A 19,733-nucleotide genomic window follows, 5' to 3' on the forward strand; every position below is an offset into this window, starting at 1 on the left:
GCCACCCAACTCCATGAGCAGTGACCCTAGTAAAACATCGAACCTCCACGACACATGCAGCGACCAAGAACACCCTGGCAAGAAGGACCCAAAGCCAGTCAAGGTTCCAAGATGTAAGAAAAGGGAGAGTGCACAGAGGTGGGATAGAGAAAGGCACGCTACGAAAGAGACCTGAACCATGCACGGCAACACACACAAAACGCCGGAGGAACTCAGCAGGTCAGGCAGCATCTGAGGAAGGGAATAAAGAATGAGGTTCTTCATCAGGACTGATCAAATCAATACACAGTGCATGAGAAAGACCAACAATGACAATAACTTCTTCCCCCTTCTTCTCCAGTCCTGATGAAGGGTACCAAAGTGAAACACCAACTGTTTATTCCTCTCCATAGATGCTGCCTGCCCTTCTGAGCTCCTCTGGAAACCTTGTGTGTGCTGCTCTGGATTTCCAGCACCTGAAGAACCTCTTGCATTTATGAAGCATGCACAGAACCCGAACTCCTCGAACCCTCGGTCGTCGAGCATGCACGCGGCCAATCAGCGGCGGCCAGCTCGGCGCAGAAGCGGCTTCAGGCAGAAGGCTGGAAGTGCAACATCTCCACACCACCACGCCGGGAGGGAAGTGGCCTCCCAGCTACGGATGCACCAAGCCAAGCAAGAGCACAGAACCTCAACCAACAGCGTAGGGGAATGTCTCCCACTTGCACCCATCTACCGGCTGCGTGCAATGGTCATTTGCCGTGGGCCAGAGCAACTGGACACCCCATCAACGCAAGATGACTGCAGCCATTGGTGACCAAGCAATGGTGGTTACGCAACATGTTTTACCTTTGAAGGGGAACTCATCTCTGCACAGGGACAAATTCTCAGAAGGCCTCATCCTGTTCCAGAAACACATCAATAGATGTTATTCAGAATGGCGTGACAGCATACAGAGCACCCGTGTCCTTCAAAAACAGACATGCATTCATGCAGCGTCAGTTGGTTTGCAGCTTAGCGAAGGCGCGGTCACTGCGGTACCGTGCAGAGAACAATAGCTTATTCACGCACCGCCAACTCCCACCTGCAGCAGCAACCAAACAATCTGGAAGCATTGAGAGACTGAACAGAATCAGGCTCTTTGGCCCATCAAATCCCTGCTCACTGTCCATCCTGCTCTGAAGTAATGCACACAGAATGCTGATGGTGTCATCACCGATTAACTGGGCTCTGACAACTCTGACAACCTGCTTTTGTTTCTTAACCACACTCTATTCTACTTGTGCACATGGAGAACGGCGTGCCCTCTGTATCCAGAATGTTTTGGTGTCTGGACAGAGAAATGCCATTTTTATACAGAATTGATCAGCAGTTATGGATATTGCCCATCGATAACCTTGTGCATGTTCAAATTCCTCATTTTCAAGATTAATTGCCATTCACAATACAGGTGCTAGAAATCAATAGAAACAATGTTGTTGTTCAGTCGTTAAGTCGAGTCTGATTCTTCGTGACCTCATGGACCATAGGGTTTTCATGGCAAGATGCAGAAGGAGACTGCCAGGCCTTTCTTCCCCACAGATACTGCTGCTGCCCAGGCTGGGAGCCAGCCAGTCTTGAACTCAGGACCATCTGCCTTGGAGTCCAATGTTGATGCCACTACACTACCAGCTGACCCAATAGAAACTACAAGCTACCAATTAGTAAAACAATTGTCCCTCAGTTGGCGTGTGTGCCCTTTGCATCTCTCTGCTACATTGTCATCTGGTCTTGGTAAGCCTGATGGCTCCGGTTTGCTGCTGTGCAAAGGGAAACGATGTTCTTCAAAGATCTTTCTTGCCTGGACTGTCTGCACTCTATGCTTGCCTAGACATTAATTAACACTTACCTTACCATGCCTTCCACGGACGAATGCAGTAAGTCAGGCAGCATCAGTGGAGAGGAATAAACAGTTGACATTTTGGGCCGAGATCCTTCATCAGGACTGCCTGACCTGTGGAGTTCCTTTGGCATTTTGTGTTATTCTGGATTTCCCTCATCTGCAGAACTCTTGTGTTAACCTTCTTTCTCTAACCCTGCTCTGGCCCCGATTCACCTCCCCACATTTTCCAATCAGCTCCCTCCCAGGTTCTACCGCTCACCGACAATTTGCAGTGATCGATGAACCTCCCGAACCGCAAGCCTTTGGACAAAACTGGTGCCTCCAGAGGTCAGAGAGAGAACGTGCAAAGCCCACACAGACAAAACTGGAGGGCAGAGGCCAGAATGAGAAGTTGTGGGGAGGCGGAGGAGTACAATCTGGTAGGTTTCTTCCCCGCTTCCTTTTTTCCGGACCTGGTGAAGGGTCTCAGCCAATAAGTCGACTTTTATTCTCCTGCATAGATGCTGCCTGGCCTGCTGAGTTCTTCCAACAGTTTGTGTGTGTTGCTCTGGATTTCCAGCATCTGCAGAATCCCTTGTGTCTATCGTTCATCTCGTCTTTTAATCTTGGCTGCTATCCACAAAGACAGCAGGAAATTGCAAAGAGTTGTGGACACAGCCCAGTCTGTCACGAAAACCAAACCTCTCCTATATTGTAACACAAATAAAATGCTGGAAGAACTCAGCCGGTCTCAACTCCCACTGAGTTCCTCCAACATTTTGAGCACATTGCTTAAAATTTCCAGTATCTGCAGAATCTCTTGTTTTCTTAAGATCTGCCTCCCCTCAGTTGATTCCGTCCACCACTTCCTGCTGCCCTGGGAAAACAGTCAACATCATTAAGAACCCCTCCCAACCCACTCATTCTCTCTTCTCCCCCCTCGCATCAGGCAGGAGATACCAATTCCTGAAAGTACATACTACTCGGCTCAAGGGACAGCACGTATCCTCAAGTTATTAAACGCTTGAATGGATCTCTTATATGATAAAAATGAATATTTAATCCTTCAACCTACCTCATCGTGGCCCTTTACCTTATTGTCTACCCACACTGCAGTTTCTCTGTAACACTATATTCTGCTTTCTGTTTTCCCTTTCGTACTACCTCGATGTATGTATATATATGGAATGATCTGTCTCAATGGTAGGCCAACAGAAGGTCTTCTCTTTATCTCGGTACATGAAACCATAAGATACAGGATTTTTTTAACAGAAATGATTCCAGGATTGAATGGCTTGTCATATGAAGGGTGTTTGATGGCTCTGGGCCTGTATTCACCAGAATTCAGAGGAATGAAGCATGACTTCATTGAAACCTACCGAATGGTGAAAAGCTTTGATGGAGTGGATGTGGAGGGGATGCTTCCTATAGTGGGAGGGTCTAAGACCAGAGGACACAGCCTCAGAGTAGAGGGGCATCCTTTTAGAAAGGACGCGATGATGAAGTACTTTAGCCGGAGAGTAGTGAATCTGTGGAATTCTTTGCCACAGGCAGCTGTGGAGGCCAGGTCTTTATGTATATTTGAGGCAGGGGTTGATAGATTCGTGATTGTTCAGGGCATGAGGGATATGGGAGAAAGCAGGAGACTGGGGCTGAGAGGAAAAATGGATCAGCCATGATGAAATGGTGGAGCAGATTCAATGGGCCACATAGCCTGATTCTGCTTACATATCTTGTGATCTTATAGTCTTATTTGGCCCATCGAGTCAGCTCTGCCATTTCAGCATGGCTAGTCCATTTCACTCTCAGCTACGTTCCCCAATAAGATCTTATCTGTGAGAATAATAAACCAATTACCCATTAATCTGTACAGACCTTCACTCCTCTCCACACCCCCTCTCTCTTAAAACTCGCTGTGCCTGAGTATGGTACATCCCGTGCATTAAGGAGGGCTGCGTCCATAGGAAACCCTCCATATCACGACTTTCCGTAACCCTTTATAAGAATTAACAGATATAGTTGTTCCTTTTGCATTTTGTGTTTATTTTGTTTTTTTCACACATAAATTCAGTAAGAGAAAATTTTTATTCTCTCTCTCAGTTCTTTTGGAACTGAAATGTGAATTGTGTAACAGTGAACTTCCATTACAAGGAGCACAGTACACTGTAGTCACAGTTCAGGTGAAGGAACTTTGAACAAATACAATGGCTCTGTTTCTCCTTAAATAGGTACGGCTTGACTTACCGGGGGTTCGCGTTACATTCCAGAGCAAGGACGTCCCTGTCCAGGTTTTGGTCTGAGTTGAATAATCTTAAATGGTTCTGAGGTGGGGAAAGTTGGGTGTTGGGGGGGGGGGGGGGGTTTGCAAGCATCTACAGGAAGTACTGCCTCAAGAAGGTGGCATGTATTATCAGGATCCCACCTTTCAGGCCACGCCCTCTTCCTGTGGCTACCATCTGGCAGGAGGCATAAAAGCCCGAGGCCCTCCACCACCAGGTTCAGGGACTGCTAATGTGGGTCCTTGAACTGACCTGCAAAACCCTAACTTTACCTTAGCCTACGGACCACCTCTTGCACTGTTACATCCCTGAACCACAAACAGAAAATACTGGAGGGACTCTGCAGGTCAGGCAGCATCTATGGGCGGGAATAAACAGTCGATGTTTGGGGCCGAAACCCTTCATCAGGACTGGTGGCGTTTGCACTAAAGTCTTGTTTTATGCAGCCCTTTTCCCTCTTCACTGTCTTGTATAAATTATGGGAGATGTTGTACTTTGAGAGGACAGACCAGGTTAGAACTTGCACAGTGGACGGAAGGGTTCTGTGCAGAGCAACAGAACAAAGGGATCTGGGAATACTGATCCATAATTCCCTCAGCGTGGCCACACTGGCAGAGAGGGTCATGTGGAGAGCCGGACCTTCATAAATCAGACACTGAGCACAGGAGCTAGGATGTTGTGTTCAAGATGTATGAGACATTGGTGAGGCCAGATTTGGAGTATTGTGTGCAGTTTTGGTAACTTACCTAAAGGAAAAATATCCATCAGATTAAAAGAGTACAGAGAACATTTACAACCTACTCAAAGATTAATCTAACCCTTCGTTCCCACTTAGCCCTCCATTGTCTTTCTTCAATATGCCAATCTAAGAGTCCATTAAATGCCCCTGATGTATCTCCATCTGCCAGCGCATCTTGCAGCATGTTCCATGCACCCACCACTCTTTGTGTAAAAAATCTGCCGCTGACATCCCCCTATACTATATTTCAATTCCCTTAAAACTATGACCTTTCATATCAGCCACTTCAGCCCTGAGAAAAATTCCCTGGCTATCCACTCAATCTATGACTCTTATCACCTTGTACTTCTCTATCCGGTCACCTCTCATCTTTCTGAGCTCCAAAGAGAAAAGTCCTAGCTCATTCAACCTATCCTCAGAAAACATGCTCTCTAATTCAGGCAGCATCCTGGTAAATCTCTGCACCCTCACTAAAGCTTCCACATCCTTCCTATAATGAAACGTCCAGAAGTGAACTCCATATTTCAAGTGTGTTCGAACCAGGGTTTAACAGAGCTGCAACACTAACTCGTGGCTCTTGAGTTCAGCCCACCAGCTAATGCAGGCCAACACACCGTATGGCTTCTCAACGCCCTACATAAGCTGGAAAGAGAAAGAAGATATGCCCTTTTCTCATTACTACCACCAGGGAGGAGGCACAGGTGCCTGAAGACACACACTCAATGTGTTAGGAATATCTTCTTCCCCTTCATCATCAGATTTCTGAATGGTCCATGAACCCATGAATATTTTCCCTCTTATTTTGCACTAATTTTTACAGTGTACGTACATATACATACATGGCGGATTTCAGTTAATTTAGCTTTGGTTATTCAGGGCAGCTGCTAATTTGGGACAACTCTTAAAGAACAAAAATTAATTGAGAAAACAGCCGGGATTCCCTGTGTTTACTTGAGACTCTATGCCTCTTAATTAGGACAGGAGACGGTTCAGGAAACATTTCGAGCTCGTGTCTGTTGCGTATACTGTCTGGCCATTAGACACTCCACTGTGCTTGGAATGAACAGTTTTTAAATAGCGTCTTTTGTGTGTGTTTGTGTTACGTTAACTGCTTGGGCTGATGGATGTCAAATACAAAAGTTTAAAAGCTATTAGATGGATGGCTTCTACTTGTAGGGTAACCTTTTCGGCTAGCGTCAAATCTTTTCGTGGCATCTTGGCAAGGGTCCAAATTAAAAACAAATGATCACAAATCCACCAAACACCACTCATTGTCAGCTGCCAGAGATAACTGGTGTGCTGATACATCAGCAAGATATAATACAAAAATTCCCAAAAATGAGAACATGAAAACAGCCAGGTGTTGAAGAGGACCTCAGTCAATGGTTTTCCATTGTACCTGGATGAGATGTGCATATCAGTGGACCAAGGTTAAACAAAAACAAGTCAGATGAGCTAGATAAGAAGCTGGGACATGAAGATTTGGTTAGTTGTCTCGATGGGAGTGTTGGCACCACATTAAATTCAAAAAAGCACAAGGCGAGAAAGATAGAGCTTATGCTGTAAGCGCAGAAACACAAAAATCTACAAAACTCCCCGACTTGCTTCAAAACGTTTGCACATGCAGATGGTATCTACAATGCCGATGAAACAGGACTTTCTTTTATCATGCCACACTGAGTGGTTCCTTGGCTACAAACATGCAATATGATCGGGTTCAAACAAAGCAATGGATCACGTAATGGATCAATTTTCTGCACTGATTTTCTTCATTTCCAATTAATCAACGGAACGCAGCCGCATACACTGTATGAATTTGTCCATTGATAAATTTTAGGAACTAACACACAGTTTTATAGTACGATAGTAGTATTGCTTCTGTTCTATTTCATTTAAATACTTAACTTGTTTTTTTAACTATCTCCATGAAACTGACTAATAAGGGCAGACGTTTAATTGCACCATGATGTACTGGTCCCAATGTGACCCAACTAACTCGAATCCACTATATTTCTTATTCTGATCTACTGTTTATTTAATGTCTTGCTCTGTACTGCTGCCACAAAACAATAAATTTCACACATGCGTCAGTGATAATAAACTCGATTCTTAATCTGGTTCTGAACCTAGTCTGATGTACTGCATGCCAGACATTTGAATTTAATAATATTACGAGAGTTCATTCTTATGTAGGAGGGTCCATAAATTGGGCGTTCATAACCCAGACAACCTGTATTTGGCAGAGGACAAATAACGACAGAGGCAGTGTTCCTGACGAGCTGAAGGAAGAAATGAAGAAGCTGAATCTTTGATGTGAAAGGAATGAACTAAGATTCAAAATTCAAGATTCAAATTTATTTATCACATTTACATCAAAACATACAATGAAATGTGTTGCTTGCTTTAACAATCAACACACATGAGACTGTGCCAGGGACTGCCCACAATGCCACCAGACATTCAGGTGCCAACATAGTGTACCCACAATGTTCAGCAGAACAACACAGAATACAATAAGATAAAACACAACAAACAACAAAACAACAACAGCAAAACAAGCCCGGTTTTTTCCCTTCCACCCGTGCACACACACAACTTCAACCCGAGGGCAGGGTTCAGGCCGCGGACTTGGACTCACAGACATTGGACCTCAGACTTCCCCAGCAGTCCCGTAGCGATTCACAGATTAAGTTTCCCGCCAGTGCACTTCAAATTCCGGATTTCCGATTCGACCCTCGGGCGTCGTCCTCAGCAGCCCTCGTTGACAATGGACTTCCAGCCCGACACCTAAGTCTGGATGTCCCACGTCTGCATCGCTGGCTTCTGAATGTGGACCAGAAGCTTACACTCTGGCCTGGCCTTCTAATTCCACCCCCTCCCTCCTCCCCTCCACATCCCTGTCTCTAAACCCTAATCTCAAAGTTCAAAGTAAATTTATTATCAAAGCACATGTCTGTACCCACGTACAACCCTGAGATTCATTTTCTTGTGGGCACGCTGAAGCTGTCCACGAAAGAATATTAACCATAATAGAATCAGTGAAAGACCACACCAACATGGGCAAAAGGCAAAAAATTGTGCAAACACAAAACCAAATAATTAATAATAACAATAAATAAAAAAGCAATAAATATCAAGAAAATGAGATGAAGAGACCTTGAAAGGGAGTTCAGAGTTTGCGGGAACATTTCGATAATGGGGCAAGTGAGGTTGAGTGAAGTTATCCCTTCTGGTTCAAGACCCTGATAGTTGCGGGTTAATAACTGTTCCCGAACCTGGTGGTGTGAGTCCTGCAGTTCCTGCACCTTCTTCCTGCTGGCACCCGCAAGGGTCCCTGATGATGGATACTGCTTTCCTGCATCTACGTTTCATGCAGACGTGCTCAGTGGGGGGAGGGATTTACCTGAGATGGACAGGGCTGAGTCCATTACTTTTTGTAGGATTTCCTGTTCAAGGCCATTGGTGCTTCCAAACCAGGCTGTGATGCAACCAGTCAATATTCTCTCCCTTCACATCAGACCATAAGACCACAGGAGCAGAACTTGGCCATTTGGCCCATCGAGTCTGCTCTGCCATTCCATCATTGCTGATCCTGGATCCCACTCAGTCCCATACACTGGCCGTCTCGCCACATCTCTGGAAGTTTATCAAACTTTTAGAAGTCATACTGAATCTTCGTAAATTCCTAAGGAAGTAGAGGTGTTGCTGTGCTTTCTTCACAACACACGTGCAAGACGCATGATAGGTCCTCCAAAGTAATAGCACCGAGGAATTTCAAGTTGCTGACCCTCTCCACTTCTGATCCTCTGATGAGGAGTGCCTCACGGGCCTCTGGTTTCCATCTCCTGAAGAAAATAATCCTGCTGTGTTAGTGCTCTGACACCACTCCGCCAGATTTCAATCTCCCTCCGATACGCTGATTCATCACCACCTTTGATTTGGCCCACAGCAGTGGTGTCATCAGCTAACTTGAACATGGCATTCGAGCTGTGCTTAGCCACACAGTCACAACTATAAGGCAAGTAGAGCAGGGGTCTAAGCACACAGCCCTGTGCTGATGGAGATCGCGGAGGAGATGTTTTTACCAATCGAAACTGACTGGGGTCTGCAAGTGAGGAGATTGAGAATACGGCTCAAGCGGGGACTGAAGCTAAGGCCTTGGAGCTTATTGATTAGTTTTGAGGGGGTGACAGTATTGAATGCTGGGCTGCATTCGATAACGAGCATCTTGATGCATGCATCAGGACTCAGTCGCATCAAGGACTTGGCTTCATGCCGTCCGTCGGCTTGCCTGCTCTGGCAGTCCAGGAGAGGAGACACTGATATAGCATGGTGTCCATGCTCGGCTGGGAGCAGGCCTCTCCCATCAGTGCTGCCCTCCAGTGTTCGCTCAGTGGAATGACAGGCTGGAGACGTGCCTAGGTTTGAGTGCTTGCTATTTGAATCTGCTATTTATGCTTTGCACCCTCGCCCTGGAAGAATACTGTTTCATTCGGCTGTATTCATATATGGTTGAATGATAATTAAGCTGGAATTTGATTTGATTTGATCATTGCTGTCCAGATGATGCAGAGTTGTGAAGAGCCAATGAAAAGTGAAGGAGCCTGACCCCTAACCCCCACCCTCTCTGTCCCCAAAGCCATCCCTACAAACTTTAAAAAAGCAAACTAAAATAATAATAATAATAATAAACACAGATAATGTACAGAAATCAATAATTGAAAAGCACCAGAAATATGCTGAATTAAAAGAGGAAATTTTAAGACTATGGGACATGAACAGGGTAATATCTGCAACTGGGTATTACCCCAAAGTCACTACACAATAGTATTAAACAATTAGGCTGACACAGCAATATCTATGTAAATCTTCAGAAAGGCACAATTCTAAACACGACTAGAATAGTTGAAAAGTTCCTGGCGATTGAGAAGTGAGTGTGCTTAGCTATGCCAGCACCTCAGGTTTCACCAGCTTGAGCTGAGAAAAAATAAAAATACAATAATAATAATAATAATAATATCTTATTTATAGAGCACTTGTCATACAGATGATGTAGTTCAAAGTGCTTTACAATCAGATAAAGTGCAAACGTGAAAATAAAACAAAGTGAACATGAAAATATAAGACAAAAAGTTGTTAGTTAAAGCAAGGTTAAAAAAATAGGTATTGAGCTGGCTTTTAAAAGCGTCAACAGCGTCTTCATCTCTTAAAAGTTTTAGATATTGATTTTCACAGTTTTGGAGTACATTACAAAAAAAGCTGACCCGCCAATTATCTTTTGAGGGAGACTGTTGAAATTTAAAAGACTGGTGAAAGAAGACCAGAGAGCTCGAGCAAGATTATAAAATGAAAATGGTTTTGCGACGTACTCTGATCCGAGAGCAACTAAACAACAACCTCGACTGGGGCCACAGCTCAGCACCATCTTGGAAAAGAGACAAAGGTCGGGGTAAGGATTAGTCAGTAAGATCCAGGTGTTAGGCAAGGAGCTCATGTCCCTCACCCTTGCCGCTGCTTTTGAAGATGCTGGAGCCGGACTTGAACTTGCTGGCCCAGCTGGTGGAGCTGGAGCCGATGGAGCTGCTGGAAAGGGACTTGCCCAGGTTGTCGGAGCTCACTTTCTTCGTGTTGTTAGTGATTGTTCGGCTCCACTCTGGAAGAGAAGATAGGAAAGAATATGTAACCCAACGTTCCTCTCGTGAAGGAAGGTCACCCATGCTATTTCTCATATTTGCCACAAAGGGGGTCATTCAGTCCATTAAATCAGTGCCAGCTCATGGCATAATCTCATCGGTTTCCCTGCTACCTGTTCTCTGTTATCATTCGCAGGAGTGATAAAGGCCCTTTGGCCCAACTCTTCCATGCTGACCAACATTCCCATTTACCCATGTTTGGCCTATATCCCTCTAAAACAGGTGTCCCCAACCTTTTTTATGCTACAGACCAACACCATTAAACAAGGGGTCCATGGACCTCAGGTTGGGAACCTTCGCTCCAAACCTTTCCTATCCATGTACCTGTCTAATTGTCTTAAATGTTGTAATTGTACCCACCTCTACCACTTCCCCTGGCTCTTCATTCTCTATATCCACAGATGCCTTGTGCGTAAAATTTTACTCTGGTGGTCGCCTGTAAACTCACCCCCCCCCCCCCACCCCACTTCACCTTCAACCTGGCCTATCTTGTGTTTGATTCCCTCTCCTGGGGTAAAAGACTGACGACTCACCTCTGTACTCCTCATGATTTTTACAAACCGTTATAAGGCACCCTTCAACCTGCTATACCCCGGGGAAAATCATAAGATTATAAGACATAGAAGTAGAATTAGGCCATTTGGCCCATCTAGTCTGAACTGACATTCAATCATGGTTGATTTATTACCCCTCTCAACCCCATTTTCTTGCCTTCTTCCCATAATCTTTGACATTCTTTGCATCTTCAGTCTTTACAACATTGTCAACCTATCCAATCTCTGAAGCCCTCCAGTCCTAAAGCCCAACTCCCAGTCCTGACGATAATCCTTATGAAATCCCAGACACTGGAATAACAGATAACAGATTAGTGGAGGTTGTCAAAGCACTTGCATCTTCCCTGACACAGGGGGCAAAAGTGGAAGGTGTCTTTGGCACATACCTGAGTTTTCTGGAAGTCTGAATCTACCACAGCACAGGTATCTTCTCCATTGCTTCTGCACATTTTCCTTCATAGCACAGTGGAAGACGAAGATGAAGAAGCCTGCGTTCGATAAGATGAGAACATGAGTTTTAAAAACTGAATCTGAGCAGGTGTCTTGTCACCCTGGAGAAAGAACCGCATGTTAATCCCATTGTCATAATTTTGTAATCACGTCCCACCAGGCTCAGGGGCAGCATGGCAGCACAGCACATCTGCGCAATGCCATTACAGCAGCAGCAGTCAGCAGTTGGGGTTCAATTCCTGCCGCCGTCTGTAAAGAGCTGTCTACATTCTCCCGGAGACCACGTGGGTTTCCTGCGGGCGGCCCTGTGACGCCTAGCAACCCCTGATGTAACCCTGGCCTGATCACAGGACAATTTACAATGACCGACTGAGGGAGGGAGCTGGAGCATCTGGAGGAAAATGTCGTGGTCACAGGGAGAACATATAGACAAGCTCCTTACAGGCAGGAGTGAGAATTGAACTGTGAAGCATTATTCTAGCCACTATGCCACCCCGAATAGTCTTATGGTCTTTCAAAAGCACTGGATGATCATTTGAAATGTTTTGCTTGAGATGATGATGCAGAGCTACAGAAAGACCATAAGACATTGGAGCAGAATTTGGCCATTTGGCCCATCGAGTCTGCTCTGACATTCCATCATCCTGATTTATTTTCCCTCTCAACGCCATTCTCCTGCCTTCTCCCCATAACCTTTGACACCCTTCCTAATGAAGAAACTATCAACTTCTGCTTTAAATGCACCCAATATCTCAGCCTCCACAACCGTCTGTGGCAATGAATTCCACAGGTTCACCACCCTCTGGCTAAGCAAATCCCTCCTCGTCTCTGTTCTAAATGGATGTTCTTCTTCTCAGTTCGTTAAACGTACATTTGCTCTACTCCTCTGGGAAGGTAAAAGGGAATTCTTCACAAATACCTTGCAAAGAGTTGAAGATTGCAAAGAGGTACATGAAGGTGAGGTTCACTGGGCCCCAGGCAAAGAATGCAAAGCCCCACGTCATTCCCAAGAGGAAGGTCAGGCTGGTGACGCTTCGGAGATTGCGCAGGATCTCCTCCCTCAGGTTCCGGTTGCTCTTCTTCCCGTTCCTTCCACAAATCTGTATCAACACCACGATGAACATGGAGATGTTCATCAGAAAGAGGATAGCAAAGTAGCAGACGCAGGTCACGTAGAAGACGATGTCATCAGCGATCCAGCAGCTGTAAGAGAGCGAGAGATCAGGAGGCTAAAGAAATCTGAATGTCCCCTTTGAATCTCACCAATTTTTATCAATGCACTGAAGTGTCCTATCCCGATGCCTCACGGCAACCGCTCTGCACGTAAACGGCAAGGAGTTGCAGAACCAGCTCCACTCACTACAAAGCCAGCCTCCCCCTCCGTTGACTCTGTGTATACTTGCTGTCTTGCTAAAGCAGCCAGCATACTCAAAGTCTCCACCCACCTTGGGTATTTTCTCCTCTCCCATCGGGCAGAAGATACAAGAGCCTGAGAGCTGTCCTCTGCCACTAGGCTCAAGGACAGCTTCTATCCCACTATTGCATGGATTTCTAGTACAATCAGGTGAATTTAGAATCAGAATTGGGTTTATTATCACTGAGACGTGTTGTGAAAAATGTTGCAGCGACAGTATAGTGTAATACATAAATATACTCTAAATAACAATGAGACATACTGTTAGTTCATTATGTGCCTTATCATATGACATGAGCAGTCATGGTCTTTCCATGACCAAGAATGTCCTTGGCAAATTTTTCTACGGAAGTGCTTCTTCTGGGCAGTGTCTTGACAAGACAGGTGACCCCAGACATTATCAAAACTCTTCAGAGATTGCCCTACTGTCCTGTTTATTATTTATTGTAATCCCTGCACTGTTTTTGTGTACTTTATGTAGTCCTGTGTAGGTCTGTAGTCTAGTGTAGCTTTCTCTGTGTTTTTTTAATTACGTAGTTCAGTCTAATTTTTTGTATTGTGTCATGTAAACCATGGTCCTGAAAATTGTTGTCTGATTTTTACTATGCACTGTACCAGCAGTTATGGTCGAAATGACAATAAAAGTTGACTTGACTTGACTTGACATGTCACCATATGCTACCCTGGGATTTGTTTTCTTGCAGGCATTCACAGCAAACAAGGAAATACAATAGAATCAATGAAACACTGCACGCAGGCAACAATATTGATATGGTGCACAGTCCTTTTGTCAGGGTAGAAATGTCAAATACGAGGAGACATCAATTTTAGATACAGGTCCGGGTATCTGATGTGAGTTACAACCCAAACATTAAAATTCACCATCCCAGACGTGCCCTCTTCATGTTACTACCATCAGGGAGGGGTTACAGGAACCCACAGACCCCCACTCAACATTAGAAGAACTGATTTTTTCCCTCGCTATCAGATTTATGAACGATCCACGAACCCACAAAAACTACCTCACTATTCGTCTTTTACATTATTTATTTATTTCTGTAACTTTATTTAGAGACACAACACGGTAACAGACCTTCCTAGCCCAACGAGCCTGTGCCGCACGATTACGCCATTCTAACCAATTGACCTGTCTTTGGAATGAGGAAAGCAGGAGTAACCAGAGGAAGTCCACGTGTTCAAGGGGAAAACGTGCAGTCTCCTTACAGACAGGGGCAGGAATTGAACCCGGGTTGCTGGCTCTGTAACAGCATTCCACTAACCACTAGGTTACTGTGCTGCCCCCTAGTGTATAGTGATTTTTATGTCTGTCACTGTAGAGCAAGTTTCACCTCAGACCTCAGTGCCAATAAGCCCGCTTCTGAAGCTGCCTGACCCACCAGCAGTGGTGTGTTATTCCCCCCCACACTGGACGCGCCGGCCTCCCCACACGCCCGCAGAACCACAACAGAAGCAAATAAAACCAACGGAGAGGAGGTACTCACAACTCTGAGGAACCGGAGCCTTTGTCATCCTTGCCGTACAGCAACAGGCCGTAGAAGCTCCTTCTGATCGCTAGGACAATGACCACAACCAGTGCCGGCAGCCCTGTAAACACACAATGTGCAGGACATATGGAATCCCTGGGCAGCACCACGATGGTTATGGGACATAGGTGCAGAATGAATAACCACATCAACAGCAGATAGAACGTAGAACAGCACAGCATGTTCCAGTCCCTTTGGCTCACTACATTGTACTGACTTTTTAACTTACATTAAGGTCAATCTAACCCTTCCCTCCTACATTTTTGTTTCATCCATCTGCTTACCTATGAGAAGGTTCCTCTCTTACACTGATTTAGGTGTTGTTTATTATTCCCAGGATATCAGTGTTGCTGAGAAGGCCAGCATTTAATACACATCCCCTCTTGCCCTTGACAAGGAGGTGGTGATCCACTGTCCAGAACGACTGCCCTTTGCGAGGTGTTCTCTGGAGATTTCATGGATGTAGAGATCAAATGAGGACAGTACGTGATGGCGTGTGATGTTGACCAATGGTGTGTGGTGGTGTGTATTGGTGTGATAGTTTCTGACAGTATGATGGCATATGAAAGGGTGATATTTTGTCATGGTGTGTGACGGGTTGTGATGACGTGTGAAGGTTCGTGATGTATGTGAGCTTGTCATGGTGTGAGATGGTTTGTAATGGTGTGTGATGATTTATCATGGTGTGTGATGGTTTATCATGGTGAATGACGGTTTGTGATGGTGTGTGATGTTGTCATTATGTGAGACGGTTTGTCATGGTGTGTGACAGTTTGTGATATGTGACAGTTTGTGATATGTGACAGTTTGTGATGGTGTGTGATGGTTTGTCATGATGTGTGTATTGTGTCATTTTCTGGGTGTAATGGTGTGATGCTGTATGAAGGTGTAATAGCTTCCAATGGTGTGTTGGTATGACTGTTTCTTATGGTGTGATGGCATATGAAGATGTGATAGTTTGTGATGGTGTGACAATTTATGAAGAATGGGTAGAACAAAGAAAGAAGCAAACATGAAACAACTAGAACAAAGGAACAAGTGAAACAAAAGAGACTGGCAAAACAGAACAAATTCTTGATTGGTCAGGGCATGAAGGGATACAGGGAGAAAGCAGGGGACTGGGGCAGAGAGGAAAATTGGATCAGCCATGATGAAATGGTGGAGCAGATTCAATGAGCCAAATGGCTGAATTCTGCTTTATATCTTATGGTCTCAACTACAGGCGGAATAATGAAACAGGGGAACAGGTGAACCATGGGAAGAGGGAATCAAGGGAACAGGTGAAACAAGGGAACGGGGAAATGAGGGAAGAGGGAATCAAGGGAACAGGTGAAACAAGGGAACGGGGAAATGAGGGAAGAGGGAATCAAGGGAACAGGTGAAACAAGGGACCAGGCAAACAAGAGAATAGCGAGATGAGAGAAGAGGGAAATAAGGAAAGGGAGAAATGAGGGAAGTGGGAACAAGGGAAGAGGGAAGCAAGGGAACGGGGAACTAGGGAACTGGGAATCAAGGGAAGAGGTGAAATAAGGGAACAGGGAAATAAGGAATGGGGAATCAAGGGGACAGGTGAAGCAGACCAAAGAAAGAAACAGGCAAAGCAGAGGAAAGTTGAGCAGAAAGAGGTGAAACAAAGGACCAGGTGAGACTGAGGAACTTCTCAGAGAACTGCTGAGTTTCACAAGTGTGGTGAATTTTCTGGAGGAGACAGCACAGCAGATAGTTTCTCTTTTACTTCAGCATTTCCTTCCTGTCTGGTGCAGGCAGAATAAAAGGAACGCCCAGAACAACGAAACAAGGTGGAACAAAATGAGCACCAATGAATCAGGAGCAACAGGGAACCCCAACGAGAGAGATGACCCGACTTACCCCACCCAACGATGCAGAACTTGAGCATGTACTTCCTGATGTAGGTGTTGAAGACCTTGACCAGGGCGATGTACATGTGGACGGCCTCTAGTCCCATCCAGGTGAAGGAGGCCAGCAGGAAGAAGTGGAGCAATGCCGCCACAGTGACGCACAGCCCGTCAATTCTGAATGAGGCCAGCCAGCCGTCGATCAAGAAGATGAAGTTCAGGAAGAAGAGCGAGGCACTGAGATTCATCAGGATCTTCGAGGGGTAGTCGCGACGCAGTTTCCTGGAGGAGAATTCACCTGTTACTCCAGACGCTTCAAAGATAACAATAAAATCAACTTGAAGAAATTCAACATCATATCTAAAAACTGAGAAGACATTGCTCTGAATGGGGCACCATAGGAGTGTAGAAGTTAGCACAATGTTATTATAGCTCAGTGTGTCAGAGTTCGGAGTTCAATTCCAGCACTGTCTGTAAGGAGCTTGTCTGTTTCCCATGTGACTATGTGTGTTTCCTCCCACAGTCCAGAGATGTACAGATTAGCAGGTTAATTGGTCATTATAAATTGTCCTGTGATAAGAATAGTGCTGCACAGCTTGCTAGGCCGGAAGGGTCTGTTCTGCACTTACTAAATAAATAAAACAACAGCACAAGTCCCTAAGAGGCCTGGCCTGTAACTTGATGGTGCGTGGAATGTTGTCCTGGAGCCATGTTACCCTTAAACATGAGTCCCTAACTCTCAACTCATGTCCTCTTGCTTGAATCTCCCCTACTCTCAATGGAAAAAGCCTATCCACGTCAACTCTATCTATCCCCCTCGTAATTTTAAGTACCTCTATCAAGTCCCCCCTCCCACAACCTTCTATGCTCCAAAGAATAAAGAACTAACTTGTTCAACCTTTCTCTGTAACTTAGGTAACATTCTAGTAAATCTGCCCTGTACTCTCTCTATTTTGTTGACATCTTTCCTATAATTTGGTGACCAGAACTGTACACAATACTCCAAATTTGGCCTTACCAATGCCTTGTACAATTTTAACATTACATCCCAACTCCTATACTTCTATAGGAGCAGAATTAGGCCATTCTTGCGGTGTTTTTTCGTGTTAATATTACAGCTTCATGTTAGGCCATGTCTGATGTAGTCAATTCTGGTCACCCCATTACAGGAAGGATGTGAGGCGACGATGCAGAAGAGGTTCAGCAGGATGCTGCCTGGATTAGAGAGCAGCAGGTCAAGCAGTATCCGTGGGGATGAGGGAGGAAAAGGAATTGTTGATGTTTCGGGTTAAAACCCCACATCAGGACCCCAAAACATCAACAATTCCTTCTCCATCCTCCCACCCCCACCCCCGCCAACAGATGCTGCTCAATCCACTGAGTTCCCTCAGCAGGTTGTTTGTAGATCCCGATTCTGCTGCCTACACCACCTCCATTACTCACTCAAAGGCCACGTATGTAAGAAGTGTAGTCGCTGAGAAGATAGCTGAGATCCCACATCCGATGTGAGTGATGAAGGTCAGGATCTTCCTGTTAAGCGGATCGATCTGTTGGGCTGTTCCCGAGATGTCCTGTAAGTGGAGAAAACCCGTGATAAGTGCAGGTCAGTAGCAGGGCGTCACGGTCGCATAGCAGTTAACACAACGCTTCACAGCGCCGATGAGCAGGGTTCAATTCCCGCCACGTCCGTACATTTTCCCTGTGACCACGTAGAGTTCCTGCGGGTACTACGGTCTCCTCCAGGCACTACAGTCTCCTCCCACAGTTCAAAGGCGCACTAACGGTTAGTGTCAGTAAGTTGTAGGGACAATGTGTTGTCACCAGAGGTGTGGTGACACTTGCAATCTGCTCCCCACACACCCTCGGACTGCGTTGCTCATTAATGTAAAATATGCACTTCACTGTACGCATGATAAACAAAGGAAACCTCTTCAGTTTTAGAACATCTCGCTGTCACTAATCCTACACTGTACCCAGTTACTGGAGTTGGTAAATCGGTTTAGTATCGTCGCACGTACCAAGGTACAGTGAAAAACTTCACTTTGCAAAAGCCATCTGACTGAACAGGCTGTTTGATTACAACAGAACGTCGAGGAAGAACAAGGGAAAACAATAGCGGAGCGCAGAATAAAGTGTTACACTTACAGAGAAAGAGCAGTGCAGGTTGGCAGCAAGGTACAAGGTCACAGGTGTGAGGCCAAGGGTCTTTTTTTTAAATCGCCCTAGGGGACTATTCAATAGCCTTATAACAGCAGGATCAAATCTGTCCTTCAGCCCGGTGGCAAGTACTTCCAGTATGCTGAGCTTGTGTAGAACACTTATCATGATGTGGGTTACTAGAGGGCCGCTGGACTCTGACGTTTCAACCAAAGGTTCTTTTGGAAGTCAGGAAAGAGGCACAGAACCTGCTGCTTCACGGTGGTTTTATAATGTGTTGATAGAAGAAAGGAAAATTGAAACAAACAGTATTGCAAGCAGAAGCTAGTAGCAGAAGAGTTAGCGAGTTGTGGGCGTGCTGTGAGAAGCACAGCGGCATTGCAGGCTGACCTCAGCACATCCTCGGACTCTGGTGGCTGTTGACACAGAAGATGCACTTCACTGTATACTTCAATGTTTCGATGTACACGTGACAAATAAAGCTAATTTTTAATCTTTATCTAATCTTTCATCTTTTCACATTTTGGGCCACGACTCTTCATCAGGACTGGAAAGGAAGGGGGCAGAAGACAGAATAAAAAGGTGGGGGCGGGGGATGAGTACATGTTGGCAGGTAATAGGGGAGACCAGGTGAGAGGTGAAAGGAGAGTAGGTAGCGGAGCAGGCATAGTAAGAGAAGCTGGACGCTTCTAAGGCTATTTGCCCCATTCCAACTATGCTAGCCCATTATTCTGCTCTTACCATCACCCTGCAGACAACGCCCAAGCATCCCGACATTTCCCCCACCCTGAGTAAAAAAAGGGTTCTTACCAGCAATATTCCAAAGTGGGTCAGATGATTGCACAGGCAGATGGTTTCATTGGCATTGGACCCTGGATCAGCCTCACACCCTTGGGTGCTCCATCCACCACTCTCATCTGCAAAGGAGGAGTTACAGGGCGATGAATTGACACTGAACCCCTGCTAGACTCAACAGGTTGGGCACAAGGAGTTATTTCCTTCAGCTAACATGTCTAGGGTTACTCTCACAGATAAAGGATAGAACTACAAGGCCACAAGATAAAGGAACGGAATCAGGCCATTTGGCCCATTGACTCTGCTCCACCACGCTATCATGCTTGATCTTAGATTCTTTCAACCTCATTCTCCCACCTCCTCCCCATTACCAATCAACAATCTATTAACCTTTGTCTGAAGTATACTGGGT

At 45.4% G+C, this 19,733-nt stretch overlaps 1 protein-coding gene across 5 annotated transcripts in view; it reads right to left on the reverse strand.

The window, feature by feature from the left end:
* The window catches only part of adgrg6 (adhesion G protein-coupled receptor G6), a 161,718-nt gene that overhangs the window by 9,399 nt on the left and 132,586 nt on the right, over positions 1-19,733 (reverse strand). For 4 of the 5 annotated variants that reach the window (XM_073050438.1, XM_073050437.1, XM_073050435.1 and 1 more), the window contains 7 exons: positions 19,337-19,443; positions 17,813-17,940; positions 16,383-16,651; positions 14,472-14,574; positions 12,475-12,758; positions 11,492-11,593; positions 10,362-10,511 (listed from right to left, as the gene is read on the reverse strand). In XM_073050438.1, coding sequence (XP_072906539.1) covers positions 10,362-10,511; positions 11,492-11,593; positions 12,475-12,758; positions 14,472-14,574; positions 16,383-16,651; positions 17,813-17,940; positions 19,337-19,443 — 1,143 coding nt within the window. Of the gene's footprint in view, positions 1-828; positions 882-10,361; positions 10,512-11,491; positions 11,594-12,474; positions 12,759-14,471; positions 14,575-16,382; positions 16,652-17,812; positions 17,941-19,336; positions 19,444-19,733 lie in introns of all 5 variants that reach the window. The other variant, XM_073050439.1, reaches the window with a different exon arrangement.

This window comes from Hemitrygon akajei, chromosome 7 (assembly GCF_048418815.1).
Source record: "Hemitrygon akajei chromosome 7, sHemAka1.3, whole genome shotgun sequence".
NCBI classification, from domain to species: Eukaryota; Metazoa; Chordata; class Chondrichthyes; order Myliobatiformes; family Dasyatidae; genus Hemitrygon; species Hemitrygon akajei.